Genomic DNA, 25,399 nt, shown 5'->3' with positions numbered 1-25,399 from the left:
ATACGGAGCCTCAACACACACCTCCCTTGTTGCTAAAAGTTCCAGATTTATTGACGGATGGATGTCATGATAGGATGTCACTGGTTGAAACCAGCTTACATTAGCACACGTTCTTTTTGCTTTACAGGAAGAAAAGATCATTGGATTTTTATATAAAAGTATGTGTGTGTGTGTGTGTGTATATGTATATATATATATATATATATATATATATAGTTGCATATATTGTTAGATGGGTGCACAATATGATGGTGATCTAAGTGGGTTAAAACAGCATTTTTCATGTCATCTCGACTTAAAAGACAAAACTGTGATTGTCAGGCTTGTCAATAGTGACACATAAAGTTGCAAAAGGGTCAAAAATAAAATTTTGACAACAAACTGAGGCATGAAAAATGACCACGGAGTTGAACAATCTGCACAACAAGCTGGACAATCATGACCCTCACCACAGTAATATCTACTGATGTAGTGTTTCTATTAAATTGTCCACCTCCCGTATGAAGAGGCCTGTGAGTCCACACAGAGCCAGTTAAAAAGACAGGCACAACATTGCTTTATTGAAGTTCTATAGTGGTCATTCATTATTAAACACATGCAACTCTTACAAAAGTCAGAAAACCAACTGTTTACATGTACAAAGATCCTTTTTTTCCCAGAACAGATGATAAAAAATAGGCTTGATGTGTTCATAAAAAACATCTCAAAACTTACAATTTAGGTCTTTAAAGGTTTGTAAACCTCACCCAAATTAAAATGATTTTCATCTCACTTCCATTGGTCAAGTATAAGGCAGCAGCAGTCTGTACAAAGAGCAACTGAAACGATATCTACACAACGCTTTGTGTTTTTCCCAACTTCTAGACTCATGTATCTCTTCACAAGGAGCCAACCGCTTAAAAAAATAAATAAATACACTTTGTGCTTTTGGTCCAGAACCACTGTGAAAGTCTGACCCTTGACCCTGAGCGAGGGGTGGCGAGGAGGTCAGACCATGTCGGTGTGTCCGAACACGTGCTGGTCGCGGCCGGGCGGAAACTGCTGCGTCCAGTCGATGATGGCCGGTTTGAAGAGGCCGCAACAACGCAGATGGAAAAAGGACACCAGGTTCCGGACCACGCCCAAACTGTAGAGAGACGGTTCAGGACATGATCATCAGTCCATTCAGAAATGCTCTAACATTGTTTTCACATAATATGCCTTCGTGGTGTTGGATAGTGTTGGTCATGTACGGATTTACCGTGGCCATTACAACTTTTGTCATATTTCTATTTTGGATGGTTTTAATATGTGGGAATGAATTGCTTGTGTGTTTTCGTGTTGCCTCAAACTGCCTCATGAATGTATAAATTGAATTGAACTGATTATACTGAGAGAGTATTAAGAGATGAATTAATGGAAATAAAACCACTGAATATGCTCCACCTGAATTGGTTCTTTCTCTCAGGGATTTGCTAAATCTACCAGGTCCAACATTGTTTGAAAGAGCTTTCAATTGTGTCCAATCCTCAAAAACATTTAGAGGACTGCCTTTTATATTTCACCAATCGCTGCACCGTTCTTCACATGAAATCATTTCATTCACAACCACAGTTACCCTGGAGAAGTTCAATCAAACCAAATGTTGAGCTAATGCATTAATGCCCCATGCAGAGACTTCCTGTCTTTCCCCTAAAGTCTTCAATGCAGAGCTCCATCAGTTCCATTCTCAGACTACTCATCTGATTCACAGTACCTGCTTTCAGGTTGCATATCGGACACTTTTCAGATAAGATAAGATTTAATTTTTGAGCTTCAATTATCACAACAAAACTATGCACAGGGATGCAAACTCATCAGGGGTGAAAAAGGTGACAAAGATGTGGGGCATGCACCCCAGGAGGATTTTTTTTTTAAACATGAGCTTTAAAATGTGGATTTACAGTCAGTTTTACAAACTTACTGCTACAAAGGTAATGTAACGGGGATATCAGTTCAGGGCACTAAAAAATAGATTTACCACTTCATGGTTGTATGCCTACACCAAGCAGTCAAGTTGCAGTTTACATCCATGTCTGTCCTAAATGTCCTCACGCTATCATTTGATCCTGTTAGACGTTTGTGTGAAATTGTCGTAATTAGCATATGAATTCTTGAGTTATGGCCAAGAACGTGTATTGTGAGGTCACAGTGACCTTTGACCACCAAGATCTAATCAGTTCATCCTGGAGTCGAAGTTTGTGCCAAATGTCATAAAATTCCCTCTAGGTGTTCCTGAGATATTGCGTTCACAAAAATGGGTCGGACGGCCAGACGGATATATGCTTATGTACGTACGGACAGTCAGACAGACAGATGGCCAGCCGGCCGGACAACCCGAAAACACAAACAAGCCTGACAGGACTGATTGTTCTTTTAGCCAAATGTATAAGAAAAGTAGCTCAGGCTTCAGGTTTCTAAAGTCCTGAATCTCAAATCTCAAATCACAGCCTTATTTTTTTGTCAGACTTGCTGAGAAAACGTAGTAATATGGAAAATGATCCACAGTTTTCCACATCATTTGGACATCTTGTTGCATATTCACAAACCTCTCAGTAGCAAACATCAGCTGACACATGTTCAATCGGATTTAAGTCCTGATTGCATTTCTATAGAGACTTAATATCACGTTTGGCACAGTGGCATTCATAATAAATCAGGGCTAATGTACAAGGAGACGTTCATTACTGCACAGGACCTTGACTGAAAAGCATTGCGCTCCCCCTGCATCATAATTACAACTAAAGACATTAATCCTCTGTCATCCAGTATTGATTTAAAAGTGTTTACCAACTTGAATAAAGCAGGTGGCATTATAGAGCTGCACTGAAATGTAACTTTGTTTTAAAGATTGTGAGGTGCAAAGAAGATGCCAGAGACAATACAAATAGATTAAGGGACTCATTTTGGAAATGTTCAGAAGTAGTGCACTAAATAAAGAGCGATCACTATGAACCATGAACTCACTTGTAAGGATTCTGTCTGAGGGAGACGGATTGTCGGAGTTTCCTCTGGTGGAGCGTCAGGTTCGTCATCTCTGCTGTGGTCAGTCCCAGGAAGGCAATCTGCTCCGACACAGAGGACAAACGTCAGTCTCCACATGGACAGAGAAGACGCTCATTGTGTGTATAGACGCAGCAGGTCAGTAGACCATAAGCAGAATGAGAGTTAATGCTCTGGCGCTACACGTTTGGCCTCACTTGCCACTTCAAAGCCAACTCTGAGTTGGTCTATTTCCATGATTTGACATTTTAAGCGATGAAAAGACAGTTGTCATTACAGAAATAAGAATCAATGTCTAATACTTACTGCAATAAATGTGGAAAGCAAGAGGGGAGACCCATATATATATATATATATATATATATAAAAATATATATATATATAAAATGAACGGAGAGAGGGGGATTAGTCAAGTATTTAATCCTCTTATCAACATGGGAGTGGACAAATATGCTGCTTTATGCAAATGTATGTATATATTTATTTTTGAACAGTGAATATAAATTGTTACCATCAAATCGGAGATACAGGGTTCCACGATTTAATAGGGTTAGACTGAAGCACTCTTTTGTACACAAGTCGATCCTAAAACTAAATATGGAGCTTAATCCCAGATCAGATGTACGTTGAAGGGCCCTGAATATGGTCTTCTGTGATTGTAATGTTTAAATGTATGTATCTGCTTTCTCGATTCGGCTTTGTTAAAAAAGGTTAACAAAAATTGCAATTAATCGTAATATTAAATCGCAATACTTAAAAATCGCAATACATATCGAATCAGGAGATAAGCATATTGTCCCAGCCCTATTTAATACATGTGTAGTATTTATACAAACTGACATTTATTTCTAGATTAAGAATGTTCTTCTGTTTACAGTCAGAGAAAATCTTGATAAATTATTCCTGAACACAAACACTCACAGCTTCACAAATGTAATAAGGCAGTAGCTATGGGTGCCTGTGGTCTCCTTATTGCAGGTTCCAGCGATGGAAGTTTGGTGGGACTTTGTTTCTCCTTGGCGCTTGGTGGATCCTGTTGGGTCTCTAAACTATGGTGTACGGTCATAGACCTGCTCTATATATAAAGCGTCTTGAGATAACTTCTGTTGTGATTTGACGCTATACAAAAATAAATTGATTTGATTTGATTTGATGTATCCTTGTTTCTTGTCTTTGTCCTTTCTGTGATGTTGCAAATGGAGCTGCTGTGATGCAGAACTCATTTCAGACCTGTCTGACAATAAAAGTATTATCATATGGTATTATCATATTTGCCTGTGTCCATCTCAACAAATGCAGCCTGCATTTTGGTTCACTTCCTGCAATTGGGTCAGGTTATGTTCTGGTGAAATTGAACTGCACTAGGATTCACTTGGAAACAACCGGTTGGAGACCGCTGACGGTTACTTACTTACAACTGCCCAAACACACCGCACCAGAGTTGGATGAAAAGAGACTCAGTGTTGGCTTGTGAAAGCGCCCTATAAGACTACATTACAAATATCTCTTGATGGCGTATTTCATTAATGAAGGCAGATAATTCTATTCATGTTGAGTGTGGTTTTTAAGACAGAGAACACTGTTCATAGGATCTCTGAGAGCCAGTCACCTGGTAGAGCTGCAGCAGCAGGATCAGGCCGGACCAGCAGGTGTGATAGAAGGCCAGCAGGAAGACGCCGAGCAGCCAGGGAGAGCAGGTGACCAGGGCAGAGACCACGCCCCACAGACCCTGCTCCTCATAATGCAGCACGCAGTGAGTCGACCAGTCTGGAAGAAACGACACACACAGCACAGGCATGTGTATCCAGTGTGATCACATATACCGGTATTACACTGAATGTCAAGTCACTCACATGAGAGGCAACCGTAGAACATCCAGGCTCCCATCAGCACGAGGGAAAGCAGGAAGAGGATGAAGTAGTGATGGTTCCTCGCACCTGGAGGAAATCAAATGTGTTCCAGTTAGTGTTAAGATCGTCTTCAACTTAGTCAAAAGACCCAAAAGTGTGAGTGTGCCCTTCAGAGGGAGCTGACACTGTAACAAATGTTGGCTACAAAAGTCAAAACGCACATATAACCTCCTCGGATGGATACAGAAATAAAGTGATACACTGTGTAATAACGGCAGTAACTGAAGGTTAATGAGGAATTGTACTCAAATATGTTTTAAGACTTTTTCAGCTTTTTTATAGCATCAATTTGATGTAATTTTCAATTAATACTCACTAATATTCTCTAATATGAACACAGTTTATCCATGCCTCGAAAGAATATAAAACAAGATTTCTCATCACATCCACCCGAGGAGTTTATAATCTTGTTTGTTAGTTAACTTAAACTAGCAGAATGTTTTAAAAACCTGTGGACAGATTTTGTTTAAATCTACTATTTGATTTCATTTTGAAGATTGTGAAACGGGTTAATTTTGAACATTTTCCTTATTTTCTCACAGACTACTTAACGTAAAGGGATAGTTTGGGAGTTTGGAAGTGGGATTGTGTGAGGTGTTGCAGCAGCAAAGCGTATTTTAGACACCTAAAAACTCAACGGATAGATCAGTTTCATTTTCAGTTCAGTTCCCCGTCAGAAAGGGCTGTCTGATGGAAAGATAGAGCGGTGAAAATATTGTATATATAGCGTCCTTTTTGCTGCCGGCCTCGTCCACAGCAGAACGTTTCTCTGCTCCTGTGCTGGTACTCCTGTCTGCTTCTCCAAACCTCCATCTACTGTAGGTAATACACTGACTACGGAGAAGTACCTCATACCACCACCCTTCAAAACACCAGAAATATCCCTTTAAATGAAACTAATCTGACACATACAGTCCATATCCCTGTAGTCTCACCACGAAGTGTGTTTTGATGCAGATGAAACCTTTTCAGTTACTAAAAGAACTCATTTGGAGAATTGTTCATGTACGTGCTCTCACACTAGAAACACTAGTTACACCAGTAGAAGCTGTTGTATTTCCTGGCAGCTGCAATCACTTGTTAGTTTCTACAGTCCGTCGTACCGATGCAGCCGTTGGTCCAGATGGAGTGGTGGTCCTGCTTCGCCACACAGGCGTCACAGTTGAGGCAGTGGTTTGTTCTCATTGGTTTCTTTATCTGTGAGAACGATGTAAAAGAATAGGTCGTCACCGTTTGTGTTGATGGAACGCTGTTGTAAAAAGTGATGGTATTGAGTTCAGAAACTCACCATGCAGGAAGTGCAGAATATTCTGGGGTCCAGACAGCCGGCTTCAGCCAACACCAACACATTCTGACAGCACAAAGAAAACAAAAGAAAACGCCGCTCATTCGTGTCCCAATCACTTTAGATGTAAGTTAATATTATTCAGTGCTTAACTTATAACGGCCCTCCCACCATTTTCTTCTCCTCTTCGGTTGCCTTGACGAAGCCTGGGTCGGTCCTGCAGGTGCGGAGGTAGTAGTAGAGCAGAGCGGTGGCATTCAGAGTGAACAAGACCTGAACTGTGGCGCTGTGCCCATGTGGGGGTCAAAGGTTAAGAAATTCTTCATTCATTAGCTTGATCAAAAGGATAAAACAGAATACATTACATTATTAAACCAACTCTGGTTATCGGGAGCTCCATTTTGCGGAACGTGAAGTTAGCGAAGTCAGCTGCCATAGTTAATTGCATCCCGGGGGCCAGAGCGGGCGACATTGAATCCGTTTTGAAACTGCTGGCTAAGGATAAACGTAAATACAGTAAGATTGTTATTCACGTCGGCGGTAATGACACCCGGTTACGTCGATCGGAGGTCACTAAAGTTAATGTCCAATCGGTGTGTGCATATGCAAAAACAATGTCGGACTCCGTAGTTTTCTCTGGTCCCCTCCCCAATTTGACCAGTGACGACATGTATAGCCGCATGAAGTCATTCCACAGCTGGCTGTCGTGGTGGTGTCCAGCAAACGATGTGGGCTTCATTGACAATTGGAACCCTTTCTGGGGAATTCCTGGTCTGATTAGGAGAGACGGCATTCATCCTACTTTGGATGGTGCGGCTCTCTTATCCAGAAATCTGACCAAGATTGTTGGTGGAACAAATCCATGACAAACCAGGGGTCATTCCAGGACGCAGAGCTGTAGTCTTACACACTTCTCTGCGCTTCCATTAGAGCAGTTACCCACCCATAGCTTAACCCCAAACCTAACTGAGACTGTGTCTGCCCCACCTAAATTAATTAAATCAAAAGTAAACAGAAGAGGAGTTAAACATAATAATCTAATAAAATCTAACACTAGCACTGCAATAAAGCAACAAAACAGGAGAATTAAATGTGGACTCTTAAATATCAGATCTCTGTCATCTAAAGCTCTACTAGTAAATGATTTAATATCAGATAATCACATTGATTTATTTTGTCTTACTGAAACCTGGCTGTGTCAGGAAGAATATGTCAGCCTAAACGAATCCACTCCCCCGAGTCATATTAATACTCACATTCCTCGAGACACCGGCCGAGGAGGTGGAGTTGCAGCCATCTTCGACTCAAGCCTATTAATAAACCCTAAAACTAAACTAAATTATAACTCATTTGAAAGCCTTGTTCTTAGTCTTTCACACCCAACCTGGAAAGCACTACAGCCAATTTTATTTGTTATAGTGTACCGCGCTCCAGGCCCATATTCTGAATTTCTATCTGAATTCTCAGAGTTTCTATCAAGCTTAGTCCTGAAAACAGATAGTCATTATAGTAGGTGATTTTAATATTCATGTGGACGTTGATAATGATAGCCTCAGTACTGCGTTTATCTCTTTATTAGATTCAATTGGTTTCTCGCAGAACGTGCATAAACCCACTAACCGCTTTAACCACACCCTCGACCTTGTTATGTCATATGGCGTTGAAATTGAACATTTAATTGTTTTTCCACAGAACTCTCTTTTATCAGACCATTATTTAATCACTTTTGAATTCTTATTACTAGACTATACATCATCAGATAAAAGTGTGTACACTAGATGTCTATCCGATAGTGTTGTAGCTAAATTTAAGGAAGCGATTCCATCAGCATTAAATTCAATACCATGTCTCAATATAACAGAGGACTCGTATGTTAATTTTAGCCCTACCCAAATTGATCATCTTGTAGATAGTGCTACAGACTCACTGCGAGTCACACTTGATTCTGTTGCCCCTCTAAAAAAGAAGTTAGTAAAACAAAGGAAGTCAGCTCCATGGTATAACCCTCAAACACGCAAATTAAAGCAAGCATCGAGGAAACTGGAAAGGATATGGCGTTCCACCAAACAGGAAGAATCTCATTTAGTCTGGCAAGATAGTCTTAAAACATATAGGAAGGCTCTCCGTGATGCCAGAGCAGCCCATTACTCATCATTAATAGAGAAAAATAAGAACAACCCTAGGTTTCTATTCAGCACTGTAGCCAGGCTGACAGAGAGCCACAGCTCTATTGAGCCATGTATTCCTACAACCCTCAGTAGTAGTGACTTCATGAGTTTCTTTAATGATAAAATCATAACTATTAGAGACAAAATTAATCACCTCCTACCGTCAACTGGTACCAATTTATCCTCAAACTTAGGAACCTTAGAAACAGCTGTACAACCTGATATATATTTAGACTGCTTTTCTCCTATCGATCTCCACAAATTAACCTCACTGATCTCCTCATCTAAATCATCTACCTGTCTCCTAGACCCCATCCCAACTAAACTGCTTAAAGAAGTTTTACCTCTAGTTAGCACCTCTTTACTGGATATGATCAATGTGTCTTTACTAACAGGCTATGTACCACAGTCCTTTAAAGTAGCTGTAATTAAACCTCTTCTTAAAAAGCCCACTCTTGATCCAGAGGTCCTAGCCAACTATAGACCTATATCTAACCTTCCCTTTACCTCCAAAATACTCGAAAAAATAGTTGCCAGTCAGCTGTGTGACTTTCTACAGAACAATCATTTATTCGAAGATTATCAGTCAGGATTTAGAGTGCACCATAGCACAGAGACAGCACTAGTGAAAATTACAAATGACCTTCTAATGGCATCGGACAAAGGACTTGTCTCTGTACTTGTCTTGCTAGATCTCAGTGCTGCTTTCGACACCATTGACCATGACATCCTATTACAAAGACTGGAACATTTAATTGGCATTAAAGGAACTGCACTAAGTTGGTTTAAGTCCTATTTATCAGATCGATCTCAGTTTGTACATGTCAACGATGAGTCCTCCATGCACGCCAAAGTTAGTCACGGAGTTCAACAGGGTTCTGTACTTGGACCAATTCTATTTACCTTATATATGCTTCCCTTAGGCAATGTTATTAGAAAACACTCCATAAACTTTCATTGTTATGCAGATGATACCCAATTATATCTATCAATCAAGCCAGACGAAACAAACCAGTTAACTAAACTTCAAGCATGCCTTAAGGACATAAAAACCTGGATGACCTGCAATTTCCTGATGTTAAACTCAGACAAAACTGAAGTTATTGTACTAGGCCCTGAGCACCTCCGAAACAAATTATCTAATTATATAGTTACTTTAGATGGCATTGCCCTGGCCTCCAGCACCACCGTAAGGAACCTGGGAGTTGTCTTCGACCAGGATATGTCCTTTAACTCTCACATAAAACAAACCTCACGGACTGCCTTCTTTCATCTACGTAACATTGCGAAGATCAGGCACATCCTGTGTCAAAATGATGCAGAAAAATTAGTCCATGCATTTGTTACCTCTAGACTCGATTACTGCAATTCCTTATTATCAGGCTGCTCCAATAAGTCTCTTAAGACTCTCCAGTTGATCCAGAATTCTGCAGCACGTGTACTGACTGGAACTAGAAAAAGAGATCATATTACGCCTGTATTAGCTTCTCTGCACTGGCTGCCTGTAAAATCCAGAATAGATTTTAAAATCGTCCTCCTCACCTACAAAGCGCTAAACGGTCAGGCCCCATCATATCTTAAAGAGCTCATAGTACCCTACTACCCCACTAGAGCACTGCGCTCACAGAATGCAGGGTTACTTGAGGTTCCTAGAGTCTCCAAAAGTAGAATGGGAGCAAGAGCCTTCAGCTATCAAGCTCCTCTTCTCTGGAACCAGCTCCCAGTTTCAGTCCGGGAGGCAGACACCGTCTCTACATTTAAGAGTAGGCTAAAGACTTTCCTCTTTGATAACGCTTATACTTAAGCTGCTATAGGCATAGACTGCCGGGGGACTTCCTATGACACACTGTCATAAGGAACTTCCTATGACACACTGAGCTCCCCTCTCCTTATGTATATACTCATGTCCCATGTCCATGTTGTTACTAACTTCATTCCTTCCCGGGAGTCCTTGTGCCTCCTTGTCTCGCAGCTAACCGTGGAGCGGGGTCACACCTGGAGCGAGGTTATACCTGGAGCATGGGTACACTTGGAGCAGGGTTTCACCTGGATCTTGGTGGTCTCCGGTATTGTGGCTGCATCTGCTGCCGCGTCGGTGCCTGCTTGACACCAACTGCTACCATCCCTAATTAACTACGTCTGTACGAGGGACTACCAATGCTAACGAGGGATTTCCAACACCTAGTGACAATGTGGCAGCCTGGAGAATAACACTTCTCAATCACTGCCAAAGACATCAAGAGCTCCCAGCAAGCATGCTGATGCTGCAGGAACCAACGCACGGGCATCGATCGCAGGGACGTCCCACACCAATACACATGGACGTACTGAGGAGAGATGCTGGACAGTGCTGGCTTTCCGATAGTTGTATTATCACTCTTTCCATCCACCACTATTGGTTTTGAGCTATTACAGCTGCTAGACTGCTATTGTGGCTGCTTCTCTCTCTCTCTCTCTCTCTCTCTCTCTCTCTCTCTCTCTCTCTCTCTCTCTCTCACTCTCTCTCTCACTCTCTCTCACTCTCTCTCACTCTCTCACTCTCTCTCACTCTCTCACTCTCTCTCTCTCTCTCTCTCTCACTCTCTCTCTCACTCTCTCTCTCACTCTCACTATCTATCCCCCCAGCCGGTCTCGGCAGATGGCCGCCCGCCCTGCGCCCGGTTCTGCTCCAGGTTTCTTCCCAGTAATCGGGGAGTTTTTCCTGGCCACAGTGCGCTTGGTGGATCCTGTTGGGTCTCTAAACTATGGTGTACGGTCATAGACCTGCTCTATATATAAAGCGTCTTGAGATAACTTCTGTTGTGATTTGACGCTATACAAAAATAAATTGATTTGATTTGATTTGATTTGAAGGGAAATCTGCTGCTGAGTTTACAAGCTATTGATCATAGTCGGTGTTGAGAAGGCTTCTTTGAAATGTAATAGGTTACAGATTGCTACTATAAATATTGTTGAATGTCCGGCATCTCATCACTGCTTTTTGCAGATGATGTGGTCCTGTTGGCATCATCGGTCTGTGACCTCCAGCACTCACTGGATCGGTTCGCAGCCGAGTGTGAAGCGGCCGGGATGAGGATCAGCACCTCTAAATCTGAGGCCGTGGTTCTCAGCAGGAGACCGATGGATTGCCTACTCTGGGTAGGGAATGAGTCCTTACCCCAAGTGAAGGACATCAAGTACCTCGGTGCCTTGGAATGTGAGATTGGCCGGAGAATCGGAGCAGCGGGGGTGTGGGGGGGTTTTGCTTTCACTTTACCGCAACGTTGTGACGAAAAGAGAGCTGAGCCGGAAGGCAAAGCTCTCGATCTACCGGTCAATCTTCAGTCCTACTCTCACCTATGGTCATGAGGGCTGGGTCATGACCAGAACTAGATCGCGGGTACAAGCGGACGAAATGAAGATGTGAATGAAGATGAAAAATGAGAAGAGCCTTCTGTGTGTGTGTCCTCTTGACTTTACTCGTTGGCTTGCTTTCCTCATGTCTTATTCTCTTCTCGTGCACTGATTCGTTTAACCTCAACAGCCAATTAGAGTGATTTCTCTCACCGACGGACTCCGTCGCCGATTCAACATGCTGAATTGGCCAAAAAAATCACACTGCAAAAACTATGATGACAGGTGATCGCTGATGGCCTGAAATGGTGTGTCAGGGCCTTTAAAATCCTCTAGTGGTAAAAGAAAAGCCAGAGGACGAAACAAATGCTGATTGGCAGGGAACATCACAAATAGCTGTTTTGTTGTTTCCTTTGCAGAAAGGATATCTGGCAGGAACCAGAGGCACCAGGTGACGAGCATCCAGAACACTGAAGCCATGAGAGCTGTAGCTGGTAGGAGAGTCTGGAAGGCTGGAGTTGGGAAGTTCCTGTTTGGACACAAACATTTCTTATTAAATGACAAACAATGGGGTTTGTACAACATGCAGATGGAGTACATGAGCACTGGAGCAAAAGATCATTTCTCCTTTTACATTAAACTCAGAACAGTCACCTTGATGCCAGATTGACCACACCTATAACACAGGCCAGCAGGATCCCTTTGAGCAACCAGGACTCTGAGTTCATATCAACTATGGCGCCCACACTTCCAAACATGGCAGTGCAGAGCAAGAACTGCAGAAAGACCTGGAAAAATACAAATAGGATGGTGTTACAGGTTTGGGTTAGTTTTATGTTTAAGCGATGTTATGTGTGCGGTCTTTAGTATGTGTTTATACCCTGTATCTGTTGACGATCCGCAGGCAGCGAGAGTTGGAGCGAATCCTATCCTGTTTGACGTGGTTGAGTATGTGGATGAGCAGCGGGCTGTGCACCTGGTGGGCCAAGTCGATGGGCGTGTGACCCTGAAGAAGAAGAAGCATTAAAAACACCATGAAGACATGCAGCATTATTGACTCAATTCAAAATCTAAGGTAATAACAAGTGTTTTAACCGTACTGCTTTTAAACACACTGTGAGTCACTTAATGCGAGACACTAGAGGCAAAAATGTCTTTCATACACTGGTCCATTTGGAGATTTTGGGCTATTTTGCTTCCATAACATGTCTTCTTTCAGACTAGTGGAAAGAAAACATTCAAAATACACATTTAGATGTTTATTTTACTACTTTGTTTATTTGCATCTGTAGATTTCTCTTAAATTCACCAAAACTTAGCATTAGATAATGCCTCATTTGCATATTTAAACATAAAATTTCAGAAAACTTGTAATACAAAAAACAGTTGTCTTAATGTCAGTAATCAACTAAGGAAGTTCCATGGTGATATCTGTTCATTTTTTCCCTTATTCATCTGTATTGTCTTCAAAATAAATGGAATTTTGAAATCCATATCTTTAAAGGCTGTTTCCTCAAAGTGAGTTTTTTCTCAGACTCTGAGCCAGAGATCTCCACTTCAGCAGCACGCACACCCACCAAACTTTACACTTACATTCCTATCTGTATCCTTAAGGTTATTACTGTGGGGTTTGTCTATATATCACTCATAGCCTGATTTATACAACATTTTAGTCATAAAAACATGGCAAAAATTGTATTTTTCTATGGCTGTTGACGGTATTTTCTGATTTATGGAGTGATACAAAGAGATGTCCAAAATCCCCTCTATAAAATCCTTTGACTCTAATATGTCAACAAAATGAAACAAGAATTTTGAACCTGGCTTTATCCAACGTTCAGATTTCTGTTCTGGAAATGTATGCAAATTTGCACATATTTCATAAGATAATGCCTCATTTGCATATTGAAACATACAATTTCCAAAAACTTCTAATACAAAAAAGAACTGTCTTAATGTAAGTAATCAACTGGGGAAGTTTCATGGTGATATCTATTAGTTACATGTTTTTCTTTGGTCATTTAGCGCTGAGAGAAATCCGTTTCTGACTGGAGGCATGTGTTCCTCACAGGGATGTGAGAGCAGACTGAAACTATTAGACTTACGTTGATGTTTTCTGCGTCCACGCTGGCCCCGGCCTCAAGCAGGATGTGCGCGGCGTCTACGTTTCCTGCCAGCACGGCGCAGTGCAGCGGAGTGTTCCTGTTCACTTTGTCCACAGCACTCACAGACGCGTTGTTTTTGATTAGGAAATTGGTGGGTTCAGGCCTGGGACAGAAGACCAATCAGAATGATCCTTATTGTCATTATACTCAGGTACAATGACATTTCACAGGCTTCTCTCGATGTAGTTAAATAAAAAACAGTGATGAAAACAGTAATAGCAGCAAAAAATAGAAAGCTACAGTCAAGTTAAGTAAATTTACACATTTACAAATTTACAAAGGTACAAATTTACAGAGATAGATGTTAATAAATAGATGTTAAAACCTTTATTTATAACAATTTGTTGTCTGTGGTAGCAGTCTGTTTAGTTTTTAACAACCTCTGTGGATACTAATGTCAAGAGGTCATGAATTAACTTGAAGTTTGTATTACATACTTCACCTGGTCCTCTCTGGAGTGTTGTGGTCTGTGTTTTTACATCTGAGGAACTATTTCAAATTTTTGCAGTTTGTTTTTAATAAATACACAAAAACATTTCAGAGAGCTGTGATGCGGGCAGCTTTTTACACACATTATGTACAACTTTTGTAATTTCGTAGTTTGAACCATTGCACACTCCTTTACAATTTTGCACAACTCATCCATTTTTAATTCAGATATATTGTATATATTTTTAATAGTATTTTTTTCATATTTCTATTGTATTTTTCTTTTATTCTATTATAATGTTTCTATTATTTTTTTGCAATACTTGCTTTTATTTATTTATTTTAGTGCTGTCGAAGTTAACGAGATAATAATGCGTTAACGCAAATTCATTTTAACGGCACTAATTTCTTTAACGCATTAACGCAACTTGGGATATTTAGGTTGTAGCGGCTCAGTTTTAAAGCTGGAGTGAAGATACTGGTATCATAGTAAACTAGAAAACCTGACGAATCCATTGCTACCAACTTATCATCTTATACTAGCTGGTCATGAAGGAGGTTAAATAACGCTCCAAACTTACACTACATTTTAGAGAGGAAAAACTGTCCTGTCCATTTTCAAAGAGGTCCCTTGACCTCTGACCTCCAGATCAGTGAATGAAAATGGGTTCTCTGGGTACCCACGAGTCTCCCCTTTACAGACATGCCCACTTTATGATAATCACATGCAGTTTGGGGCAAGTCATAGTCAAGTCAGCACACTGACACACTGACAACTGTTGTTGCCTGTTGGGCTGCAGTTTGCCATGTTATGATTTGAGCATATTGTTTTATGCTAAATGTAGTACCTGTGAGGGTTTCTGGACAATATCTGTCATTGATTTGTGTTGTTCATTGATTTACAATAATAAATATATACATACATTTGCATAAAGCAGCGTATTTGTCCACTCCCATGCTGAGTATTAACTATTTGACAAATCTCTCTTTAAGGTTCATTTTGAACGGATACAAAATATGCGATTAATTGTGATTAAATGTTTGAATTGATTGACAGCCCTAATAAATAGACAAAAACATTAAAGAAAGCTGCGATGCAGGCAGCTTTTTCACAGATTATGCACAACGTTTCTAATTTCATCCTGTGAACCTTTGTACATTCCTTGGACAATTTTGCACATTTTTGCACAAAACTACCAAATGTAAAAACTGCACAGCTCTTCCATTTTGAATTCAACTTGCTTTTATTTATTTGTTTTTATTTATCTTACTATGTTTATGTTATGTATCAAAAACATCGAAGCAAATTCCTTGTATGCGAAAACCTACTTGGCAATAAACTGGATTCTGATTCTAAATGGAATCGTTTTTTCCTATTCCCTGTTCATTAATACACCGACAATGATTTCATGTCAAACACGAGGGCAGTCCCTCCATCACTAGTCAATCATATTTAGGTATTCACATATCGTCTTGAAACCACTGGGGTTTAAAGTAAATATCTGTAAAGGATTAGGATGCTTACCCAATGATCTTCTGGGCTGCTAACATCAGTGGTGTCTGTCCGTTACAGTCGGGACCATCCACTTCCTGGAGGTCAATCAGAGGAAAATAAAAATAAACTTACACCAAGTGAAAAAGGCCTTTACAAAGACTGTTGAAACAAATAGAGGTGTTACGGAGTGTGTCTGGAGTCTGACCTGTCCCTTAGCCATAAGATAAGCTGCTATGGCCATGTGCTGGAAGAGGATTGCAAGGTGGTGAGCGCGGTAACCTTCTCCGTCTGCGACGGAGGGATCTGCTCCGTATCTCATCAGCTGGATCACCATGGGGAGGTGGCCCTGCCTCATCATTGACAAAACCCACAGACAGCTTTATGGAGGAAGCACGGAACTAACTACGTTTCAAAACAAGTCAACATGCAGAAAGGACTGTGACCGATCGGAAACAAAATGCATCATTTGTCTTGTGTTTAATTTCAGTTGGTGCCGTTGCGATGCAGTTACATGTATTCCTTTTTAACTACACATTACCGAAGAACATAATACCCCCCATTTCTGTCCACATGTGACCTGTGGGGTCTGATAAATAAGTGGAAGAAAAAGTGCATATGCGAACCAAAGCAAAGCAGCCCCTACATAGGCCATCAATAGCTTTGGGTATCAGAACCAGTTCTGAATTCAAATCTAACTGAGAATCCCTTTTGCTTTTTGAATCTGAGGATTAAAGCAAAGTTGGGATCTGTGTTTCTGTCTGTCTACATCACTGGTCACACATGGGTTAACGTATGTGTGCAGTGTTTACAATAAAATCTAGGACTGTCCTCGACCAAAGAAATTCTTAGTCGACGAACACACGCTATTTTGTCGACTAATTGATTAGTTGATTTCATCGACAGATCTGTAAAACTGAGTTCATCCATAAAGAATCACACAACAGAACCACTTTAAATCTGGTGTTGGTGGTGGAGATGGGCTCAAAGGTTTCTTAGAAATAAGTCATTCAGCATGAAAAAATTATAAAAAATTACTAATCAACGAAAGAAATCTTAGTCTACTAAAACCAAAACGTCAGATTAGTGGAGTAATGGACTAAAAGGAGGCAGCCCTAATAAAATTGTAGAGTTATTTGTCTTTAAAGGTGCTAAATGAGAAATTCAGAGCACATCTAATGCCTCCACTCGGCAGTCAACATGGCGAGATGGCTGAGCTGGCGGCTCGCAGCTAACGGTGCTAACAGCGTTAACAGTGCTGACACAGCTAACAGCGTTAACGTGGGGGGGAACCGGAGAGCGAGTGCTACGCTTCTGTTACGTTACCAGCTGAAACGGTGGCCATGAGCTAGCTAGTGGGGCATGCTCACATGCCCTAACATGCACTAAAAGTATGTGCGGCCCGCCTGGCTATGTAAACAAAGCACAGAGAAGCTGTGATTACGACACACACAGAGGGAGAGAGAGACTTAAAGCAGCAGTGGGTAGAAATGGAGCAAATATGATTCAAAAAAGTTATTTTTATAAAACGGTCACTATATCCTGACAGTAGTGCATTAGACAGGTCATCTGAAAAAAATCATGTGCCTCTGTGTCCTCCGGTGCTCCTAACGGCATCTGCAAGATTCACAGATCGGAGGAAAACAACCAATCAGAACTGATCTGGAGTCTGCCGTCTCTGAGCAGCTGTCAATCACTCTCCAATTCTGATCAAACGGTCAAACTAGACAGCGCTGATCAAATATGAATCAATATTCTGTTACTGTAATGTCTATTTCTCTCCTCAGATGTTCTCAGAAACATCTTGTAGTGTATTGTTTAGCTGTAAAATGAGAAAGTTTGTGACCCAGCAGATCATGTTGAGATCAGTTGAAGAAATACCAAGCACCGCCCACCAGCCGCAGCAAACTTTCTCATTTTACAGCCAAACAATACACTACAAGATAGTTTGACCGTTTGATCGCGGTTCTCGAGTGATAGACAGCTGCCTCCGTCGAATGAACAGCCAATAGGAACGCTCTCTCTCTGAAATGACCTGTGATTGGTCAAAGCCTCCCGTCACAGGCTAGATGTTCTAAAGCCTGAAAACAGAGCCATGAGGAGGAGCAGCAGTCTAGTTTTCTCTCAGAACACTTGAATTACAATATGCTGAAAGGTTATTATGGAATTCTTGCCCAATGATGCCAGAAATAAACTGCCTACTGAAGCTTTAATTCTCTGCTCAGGCAGACAATACTCCATCTATCTTGAATTTACATTTTTAACCAAGCATAATGACAGAATACCTACTCATTTATGATAAATGATATGTAAGAAACTGTGGTCATTCATTCACCTTATGGCCCAGTGAAGAGGAGTAGAGTTCAGGTCTCCTCCAAGCTGGTCAACTATCGACCCTTTAGAAATATAATACCTGTCAGGAGAGACACAGAGAGCAACAAAACGTTCAGAACAGTTCATGTTGGAGCTTGTTCTATTTCAGTTCACTTGTCTCTATTTCTTTTCTGGATGTTTCTTGTGAAGCCGTTTATTATTGCTCAAAGCACTGTGCTTCATCTCAGACGCTTCTGACAGTGAGAAATAAAATACATGAAGTCCCCGAGGACGACTGACTGCACTGAAGCTGGTTGTTCTCAATATGATGTTCAGCTGACTGCAGCAACACCATTTACTTTACTTTTTGACTGAAGTACTTTAATTCATGTTATTTATGTGAACTTACAGTAGAGGGATTTTCACTTGAAAACAGCCAAAATGATAACTAACTTCTAACTCATTTCAATACATTTTGAATATAATGGCCCTATATGTCTCAACAAACGGCATCTCATTTACTTGTTTTTCAAAACATTTCCCTGAAACTGAACAAGTGAGCCGAGGCTACTACTCAGACCAGACAGCCTCTGTGTTTGGAGAGATGTGGTGAGTGGCCTGCAGTGGAATGTATAAGCTTCCTTGTGTCTCTCTGGTAAGTCCGTTGTAATGAGATAGACAGGATATTATCTGCAGGTCTTACTTGACCAGCTCTGAGCGGTTGTTGATGGCCGCCCAGTGCAGCAGAGTGACGTTCTCTTTGTCCGCCTGCCTTACATCGTATCCTGCTTCCACCAGCTCCTTACAGCGCTCCAGGATACCGAACCTGAGAGGATCACACAGAGTAAAACACATTACAGGTCCCATATCATGCTCGTTTTCAGGTTCATACTTGTATTTTGTGTTTCTACTAGAACATGTTTACATGCTGTAATGTTCAAAAAACACATTATTGTCCTCATACTGTCTGCCTGAATATACCTGTATTTACTCTCTGTCTGAAACATGTTTACTTCCTGTCAGCTGATGTCATTCACATCCACTGCAACAGGAAAATAAACTGAGACACATTTAGAATGTTTACGTTTAAAACCGTGTAATGGTCTAAATATTGTAGATTTGTAACATCACAAATGGACAGAAATCCTAACGGCTTGTTTCAAACACGCTGGGTGTGTTTTTTACCTTTATTTATTCAGGGGGAGGTTTACTGAGAGCAATGCTCTGTTTTTCATGAACGCCCTGATCACATTCCCACCTGGAAGCTGCCCAGTAAAATAACTGCTGCAGCTCCTCCAGACCAACAGAGGTTTCCCGTGTCTTGTGAAGTGACGGGGCTCCGCAGAGAGAAACGTTATCGTCTCCGACCAAAACTCCGGTGTCTCCCCTGTTCCCTCCGGCCGCGGTCGGGAGGCTGACGCAGGAAAAGCCAACACTAGGATCAGCATTGATTCATGGAGAGACCTTCGTCTGGTCAGCTAACATTACTGCCAAGCAGCTGAAATATAGAGTGATATTGTGCTTTTAGCTGACGTGTGTCTCCTCACTGTGTTGAGCGATGCTCGTTCATGTCTATGTAGAGCGAGCAAGCGCGAGCCCGACGCTGACTTTCGTTGACTTAACAGCCACAGGTGTCGCTGTTAACAAGACATTTCTGATTCTTACAAACAGTCCCTTTAAAAGGAAGCAGGAATAGATTTTTCCTTAGATCATTTTATTTTTGATGTTATATTTTGTGGTTATGGTTGATACTAAAAGGCTAAAAGGGACAGTGATAGAGGACAAGCAAAAACAAGATTCACCCTTGGTCGGTCATTCAATAGATGGAGAGAATTGCATGATTTGAAAGGAATAAAAGAAGATCCTGAATTGGCCCTCTTCCTCCTAGACTGGTAAGAAATATGTTTATTTTAGTTATGTGGTTTCCACTTTACAGACAGACAGTGAGATGAACAGACAGATAGGAGTGGCTCTGCAAATTCTTTTCTTTTATTTATTCCCCGTCTTACAATAAGAGCGACCTTCGTTCTGCTGCACCTCAACTCACTTTATCAGTCAGCAAAAGCAGCTGGTTCTTCAGTTTGCTGTGAGTGTTGCTGTGTTCTAATCTCAACTAAAGCACACCGAAAGGTTTGTGCAGCCGTCACTTGAACTGTTTCCTTTCTAAATTGCTTTCAAACTGGAAAAAAAAATGTTTCATCAACTTCTGACTGCTAATTAAACACAGAGCTCTGGGAGCCGTTGTGCATTCCTTGAGTTTTGTTGCGCAACTCCTATGCAAATACATACAAGGTATGTAGTTACTTCTGCGCTCCAGAGTTTTAACATATATGAATCTTATATCTTCCTAAAGAAAATATCAGTATTGTCTTACTATTTTACTGCAAACCTAATGTTTTGAATTCAGTGATTGGTTGAAGAGCTGCAGCACAAAACACTGACACAAATAATCCCAGTAAGTGACATCTTTTCCTGTGTGGTTACAGTCATAAACCATTCAAGGGAAGGTTTTAGTAAGTAACATCTAAATTATATCTTGTTATGTTTCATTTAATATTACTAAAACTAAATGTTTAAGGCCAAATAAACAATATGATCCTGAATACTGACACAAAATATTATCTGACAAAGGTTTTACGGGGTCATCTGCAACCTTAGAAAAAGAGGAAGTGTGTGTTTGATGCAACAACTGTCAGACATTGGTCTGATTGCACAATATCTGTATATATCTACGATACAATCTGATATCAGAAAAAGGCCTTTCTGTATTGTTATCAAATATATATCAAACATTTCAAGAAAAAATCTAATTTATTACAACTTGGGTTGTATTTTTGTAGTTTGGGCAATAATTTCCATCAGTAGTAGATCTGGGAACACCACGTCTCTAAAAAGAAGTCCGATGGGTAAAAATCAGGTTGGCAACCTGAATTTACTGCTTATTGACCTTCTTTGACAGTTGTGGCATTGCAGGAATTGGAACTGCACATTAAAATGTCCACCAGCTGACAGAGAGCTAATGTCCCACCACTTACTGTGTTGCCTTCACTATGTCCCAACTGCCGCTGTCATCCATGTGCGACCGTCTCTTCGGCTGCTGGCTGATGTCCATCGCCTGATCTGCACCTTTAGCGAACTGTCCGTGAAAAGCTGTCATGAAGGGGGGCGCCGCTCTCGGCCCGTGACTGTGAGAGTGACCTGGGTGTCCGTGGTTACAGCTGTCATGCATGTGGCCGTGACCCTGCAACACATACACAAGGACACACAGGGTTAGGTCAGTCAGTCACACAATCAGACTCATGGAGCCTTGAAGGGATGAAAGCTGGCTGACTGCTCACTGCTCACTGCGGTCACCCAACTGCTCTCAGGTTGAAGTTGCATTTTCTATTTGGCAGGTGTCACTGTGCAAAATAAGTAGTATGATAAGTAAATAAGTAGGGCTGCCCCCTCTTAGTCGATTAGTCGACTAATCAGTCGTTTTGGTCTTAGTAGACTAAAGGCCTAGACACACCAACCCAATATCAAAGAACGAGCGGCGATGAGGACCAACCATTGCGTCGCCTCACGCCGCCTTTGTTTTCGTCAAAATGTTGCACTCGAACACACCACAACGACTACAGCCAACACCCGGTACGTTCTGCGCCTGCGTGAGATGAAATAACTCTCCCTACCAGCAGGTGGCGGTAGTCTGTATTCATCATTCAAAAAGGGAAACCAGAAGACCGAGGACGGCGGATATACAAGCCGTTGTTATGATACGTACGTGAAACAAAGCGGTTTGCCGACCATTTTCACACCACTCTCACTCACCACTTAGCTTCAATCCAGATGTTCATGTCGCTGTGAAAATATCCGTGTGTTGGAACGATCAGATGAGATGAAGATGAAACATGAGAAGAGCCTTCTGTGTGTGTGCTCTTGACTTTACTCGTTGACTTGCTTTCCTCCGTTTCTTTTCTCGTGGACTGATTCGTTAAAGCTGATCAGCCAATCAGAGTGATTTCTCTCACCGATGAGCTCCGCAGCCGATTCAACATGCTGAATCGGCCGAAAAACCTCTGACAGACTAGAGCCGACGGTGCGGGACACACCGCAGAAACTAGACCGACAGACGCTCACCGACGGCCCCGAACTGTCCGACAACCGACCGTCGGCTTGGTGTGTCAGCGCCTTAAGACTTCTTCAGTCGTTTTTTATGTTTTTTTCATACTGAATGACTTATTTCTAAGAAACTTATGAGTACATGTCTGGTAAACATTAGGGGTGTGACGAAATATCACGCCACGAAATATCGCATTATAAAAACTTGATGATGCATCATCGAGACGAAAAACTGAATGGCGATATCAGAGCATAATAGGTAGTACGTACATAGCCCCCCGGGGCTGAAGCTGCAGCCTCTTCCTGCTGCTGTTCAAGGCCTATGGAAGGAGGCTGAGTACAAGTCATATATTTGGGGTACAACACATGCGCAGTAAAATCTGGTCTGCCCTCGCCGAAATGGAATCAATCACAACGCAGCTTCAGTTACACTGCGCAGGTGTCATACCCCCAGAGCCATGTCCGCCCGTGACCCAGCCTCCTTCTATAGGCCTTGCTGCTCTGTGTCAGAGCTCCACACACATCAACACACACAGTGCAGTCAATGAACAGCTGATCAGAATGGCCGCGGTGGAGACGAGTTGACGCTGCGCCCGTTGCTTTGCAAGTGTAAAGCCAAGGTATTCCTACAAATACTGCACTTTGTGAGTGGAAAAACTAATCTTTCAATAAAGAGCTGATAATCAGGGAATTGAGACTTATGTTAAACTGTTCTTTTGTTTTTTTAGTATAGGTCTGGTTGAACTTATGCTTCAATTTATTGTTGATGGCCTTAGTCTATAATTACATCATATGTAATATCATATGAAAACACAAAGCTGCATTTTTTGTTTGCACCAACTACTGTAGAAGACCTATAATATTCTTTCAATTAAGATTTCACAATGAAGAAGAGTTTATGTTCCTTATGGAAGACATACTTTTGTTAAGGCAAACATTTGTGAACTTATTTTTGCCAAATAAATGAAAATCATGTTGAAATCAGAACATGACCTCCTCGCTGTAACAGAAATGAAACGAACCGATAATTTTGTGAACCGTTCCACCCAATATATATATATATATATATATATATATATATATATATATATATATATGTATCATGATGTAAATAATTAGTGCTGAAACAATTAATCCACTGATAGAAAACTAATCGGTGAATTTTTCTTTAATCGATTAAGCGTTCAAGTGGATTGTGGAGCCAAAATTCCATATATTCTGTTTTATATCACTGTAAATTGAATATTTATAGAATACTGATGGTATCTTCATGCATTTTTGGATAATATGACGGACATTATTCACTTTTTCTGACACTCACTAAACAAATTGATAATGAAAACAATCGTTAGTTACAGTCCTAAGATAATTAAATATACTGTAATAGACAATTGTATCCATTTGGCCCACTCCTAACAAGCTGACTGTAAAATATAAATATGGAATGATTTGAGTAGACTTAATGTATATGGCACTACTATTGGTAGGCGGTGGGCATTATGGCCAGCCCTACATAAATTTCATATCTTGATAACAATATATAGGACGATATAACATGTTTTCAGGTAAATCAATAAATAAATAGTCTTTATGAAATAACCACATGGTAAAGTCTATTTTTGTATATTCCTGTGAATGAAATACTTGACAAATAAAAAGTACTGAGTATTTTATAAAGTTTTGACAATATATATTATCATATATTGTCATATTGCCCAGCCCTAACTATAAGTACAGTATATTGCTCTGTTTGGGGGTTCAACAATTTTTTTACTGCCATGGATATGTGAATGGGTTCATTTTGTATTCTGGTGTGAACTAGTGCTTTACCACCGGCAGCACCTGGCTGCTGATCTCCATCAAGGTGATCTTTATTGTTCTGCAGGCAGGGTTCACAGTAAAACAGAATCAAAAGAGACAACATCAACACAATACATCTAGATAAATAAATAAATCTAATAAATATGCTCATGTGCAAGTGTGCCAGGTGCCTCCTCTGGGATGGATCTACTGGATGCTCTCTCTGATCTACTGGATGCCCTCTCTGATCTACTGGATGCTCTCTCTGATCTACTGGATGCTCTCTCTGTCAGTCTGGATGTTGAAGCTGACGCTCATATATTCTGATCCAGACAGATGGCTAACTTAACATCTGGCAGAAGCTAACCGCTGTCTGACTCGAAAGAGTAGAAACACATGTGGATTTGGATGAACACCAGCAGCTAACGGCTATGAGAAAACAGCCCGGAGATGAGCTGTGGAAGAGGATTACAGGTTGGGAAGATCAGAAAGGGAACCACGTACAGACATGGTTCAACACACAGTGCATCATCATGTCATCCAGACATCACACACACTTTCCCTGACGTGCACATCATCAATGCATTTACACGAAGAAGATGAGCTGAATGTGCCCGCTGGGTTTGAGGAGAGATTAGCTAGCTAGCTGCTGTTTATCGTCAGGGAACCAGCAGCAGGCGAACTACAGTGCGCCCAACACACTGACAGGTAACCTGCTCCGTCTGGAGCTCACTGATCACTCCTAGCTACAGTACGCCCAACACACTGACAGGTAACCTGCTCCGTCTGGAGCTCACTGACGTGGACCAGATGGGTATCAGTGCGGACCAGATGGGTATCAGTGCGGACCATGGATGTATACAGAGAACAGGTTCTTCCGCGTTCCAGCAACTTCCGACCAGCTCAAATCAAACACACAGCTAGCTGGTAAATGCTAACAACCTGCAACGACACTCGTAACGTTATTAGGACAAAGTAGGTCACCCAGGTGTCCAGCAGGTGTCCAGCAGGTGAGACAGTACCAGCCAGGTAAAAGAAGCAGCTCATGAACACATAATAAAGCGACTCACATTCTCGTCCTCCTTCCAGTCCATGTTGTTCTGAAGGAACGAAGAGAAAGTTCCTGTCGCTGCACGGACCACAATCAACACACAACTTCCGCTGTGGGTTTTTCAAAATAAAAGTCACGAGAATACAGTAAAGGAAAAATTTATTTTTTTATTTATTTTAGAAAATATAAGTACAATAACACTATATACATACAAAACTGTTCATGCCATGGGTATACAGCTGGCTGTCGTGGTGGTGTCCAGCAAACGATGTGGGCTTCATTGACAATTGGAACCCTTTCTGGGGAATTCCTGGTCTGATTAGGAGAGACG

At 41.3% G+C, this 25,399-nt stretch overlaps 1 protein-coding gene across 4 annotated transcripts; it reads right to left on the bottom strand.

Moving 5' to 3' along the window:
• Window positions 1-540: 540 nt before the first annotated feature.
• Window positions 541-25,166, bottom strand: zdhhc13 (zDHHC palmitoyltransferase 13). 4 transcript variants are annotated; one of them, XM_074624694.1, is made up of 17 exons: window positions 25,088-25,166; window positions 21,152-21,357; window positions 18,820-18,942; window positions 18,139-18,216; window positions 16,012-16,156; window positions 15,837-15,901; window positions 13,823-13,985; window positions 12,598-12,723; window positions 12,372-12,505; window positions 12,146-12,246; window positions 6,388-6,512; window positions 6,220-6,282; window positions 6,035-6,128; window positions 4,875-4,958; window positions 4,631-4,788; window positions 2,986-3,083; window positions 541-1,126 (listed from the first exon to the last, which is right to left on the bottom strand). In XM_074624694.1, exons 1-17 carry the CDS (start codon window positions 25,109-25,111, stop codon window positions 988-990), a joined length of 1,926 nt encoding a protein of 641 aa, XP_074480795.1. In that variant the 5' UTR covers window positions 25,112-25,166; the 3' UTR covers window positions 541-987. The 4 variants fall into 4 exon arrangements, with proteins under 4 accessions (XP_074480795.1, XP_074480786.1, XP_074480779.1 ...); XM_074624685.1 differs by having other exon boundaries at window positions 25,002-25,103; XM_074624678.1 differs by lacking the exon at window positions 25,088-25,166 and adding an exon at window positions 22,488-22,640.
• Between the last annotated feature and the right edge of the window lie 233 nt (window positions 25,167-25,399).

The sequence above is a fragment of the Sebastes fasciatus genome, chromosome 2 (genome assembly GCF_043250625.1).
Source record: "Sebastes fasciatus isolate fSebFas1 chromosome 2, fSebFas1.pri, whole genome shotgun sequence".
NCBI classification, from domain to species: domain Eukaryota; kingdom Metazoa; phylum Chordata; class Actinopteri; order Perciformes; family Sebastidae; genus Sebastes; species Sebastes fasciatus.
This window is presented reverse-complemented; position numbering and strand designations above follow the sequence as displayed.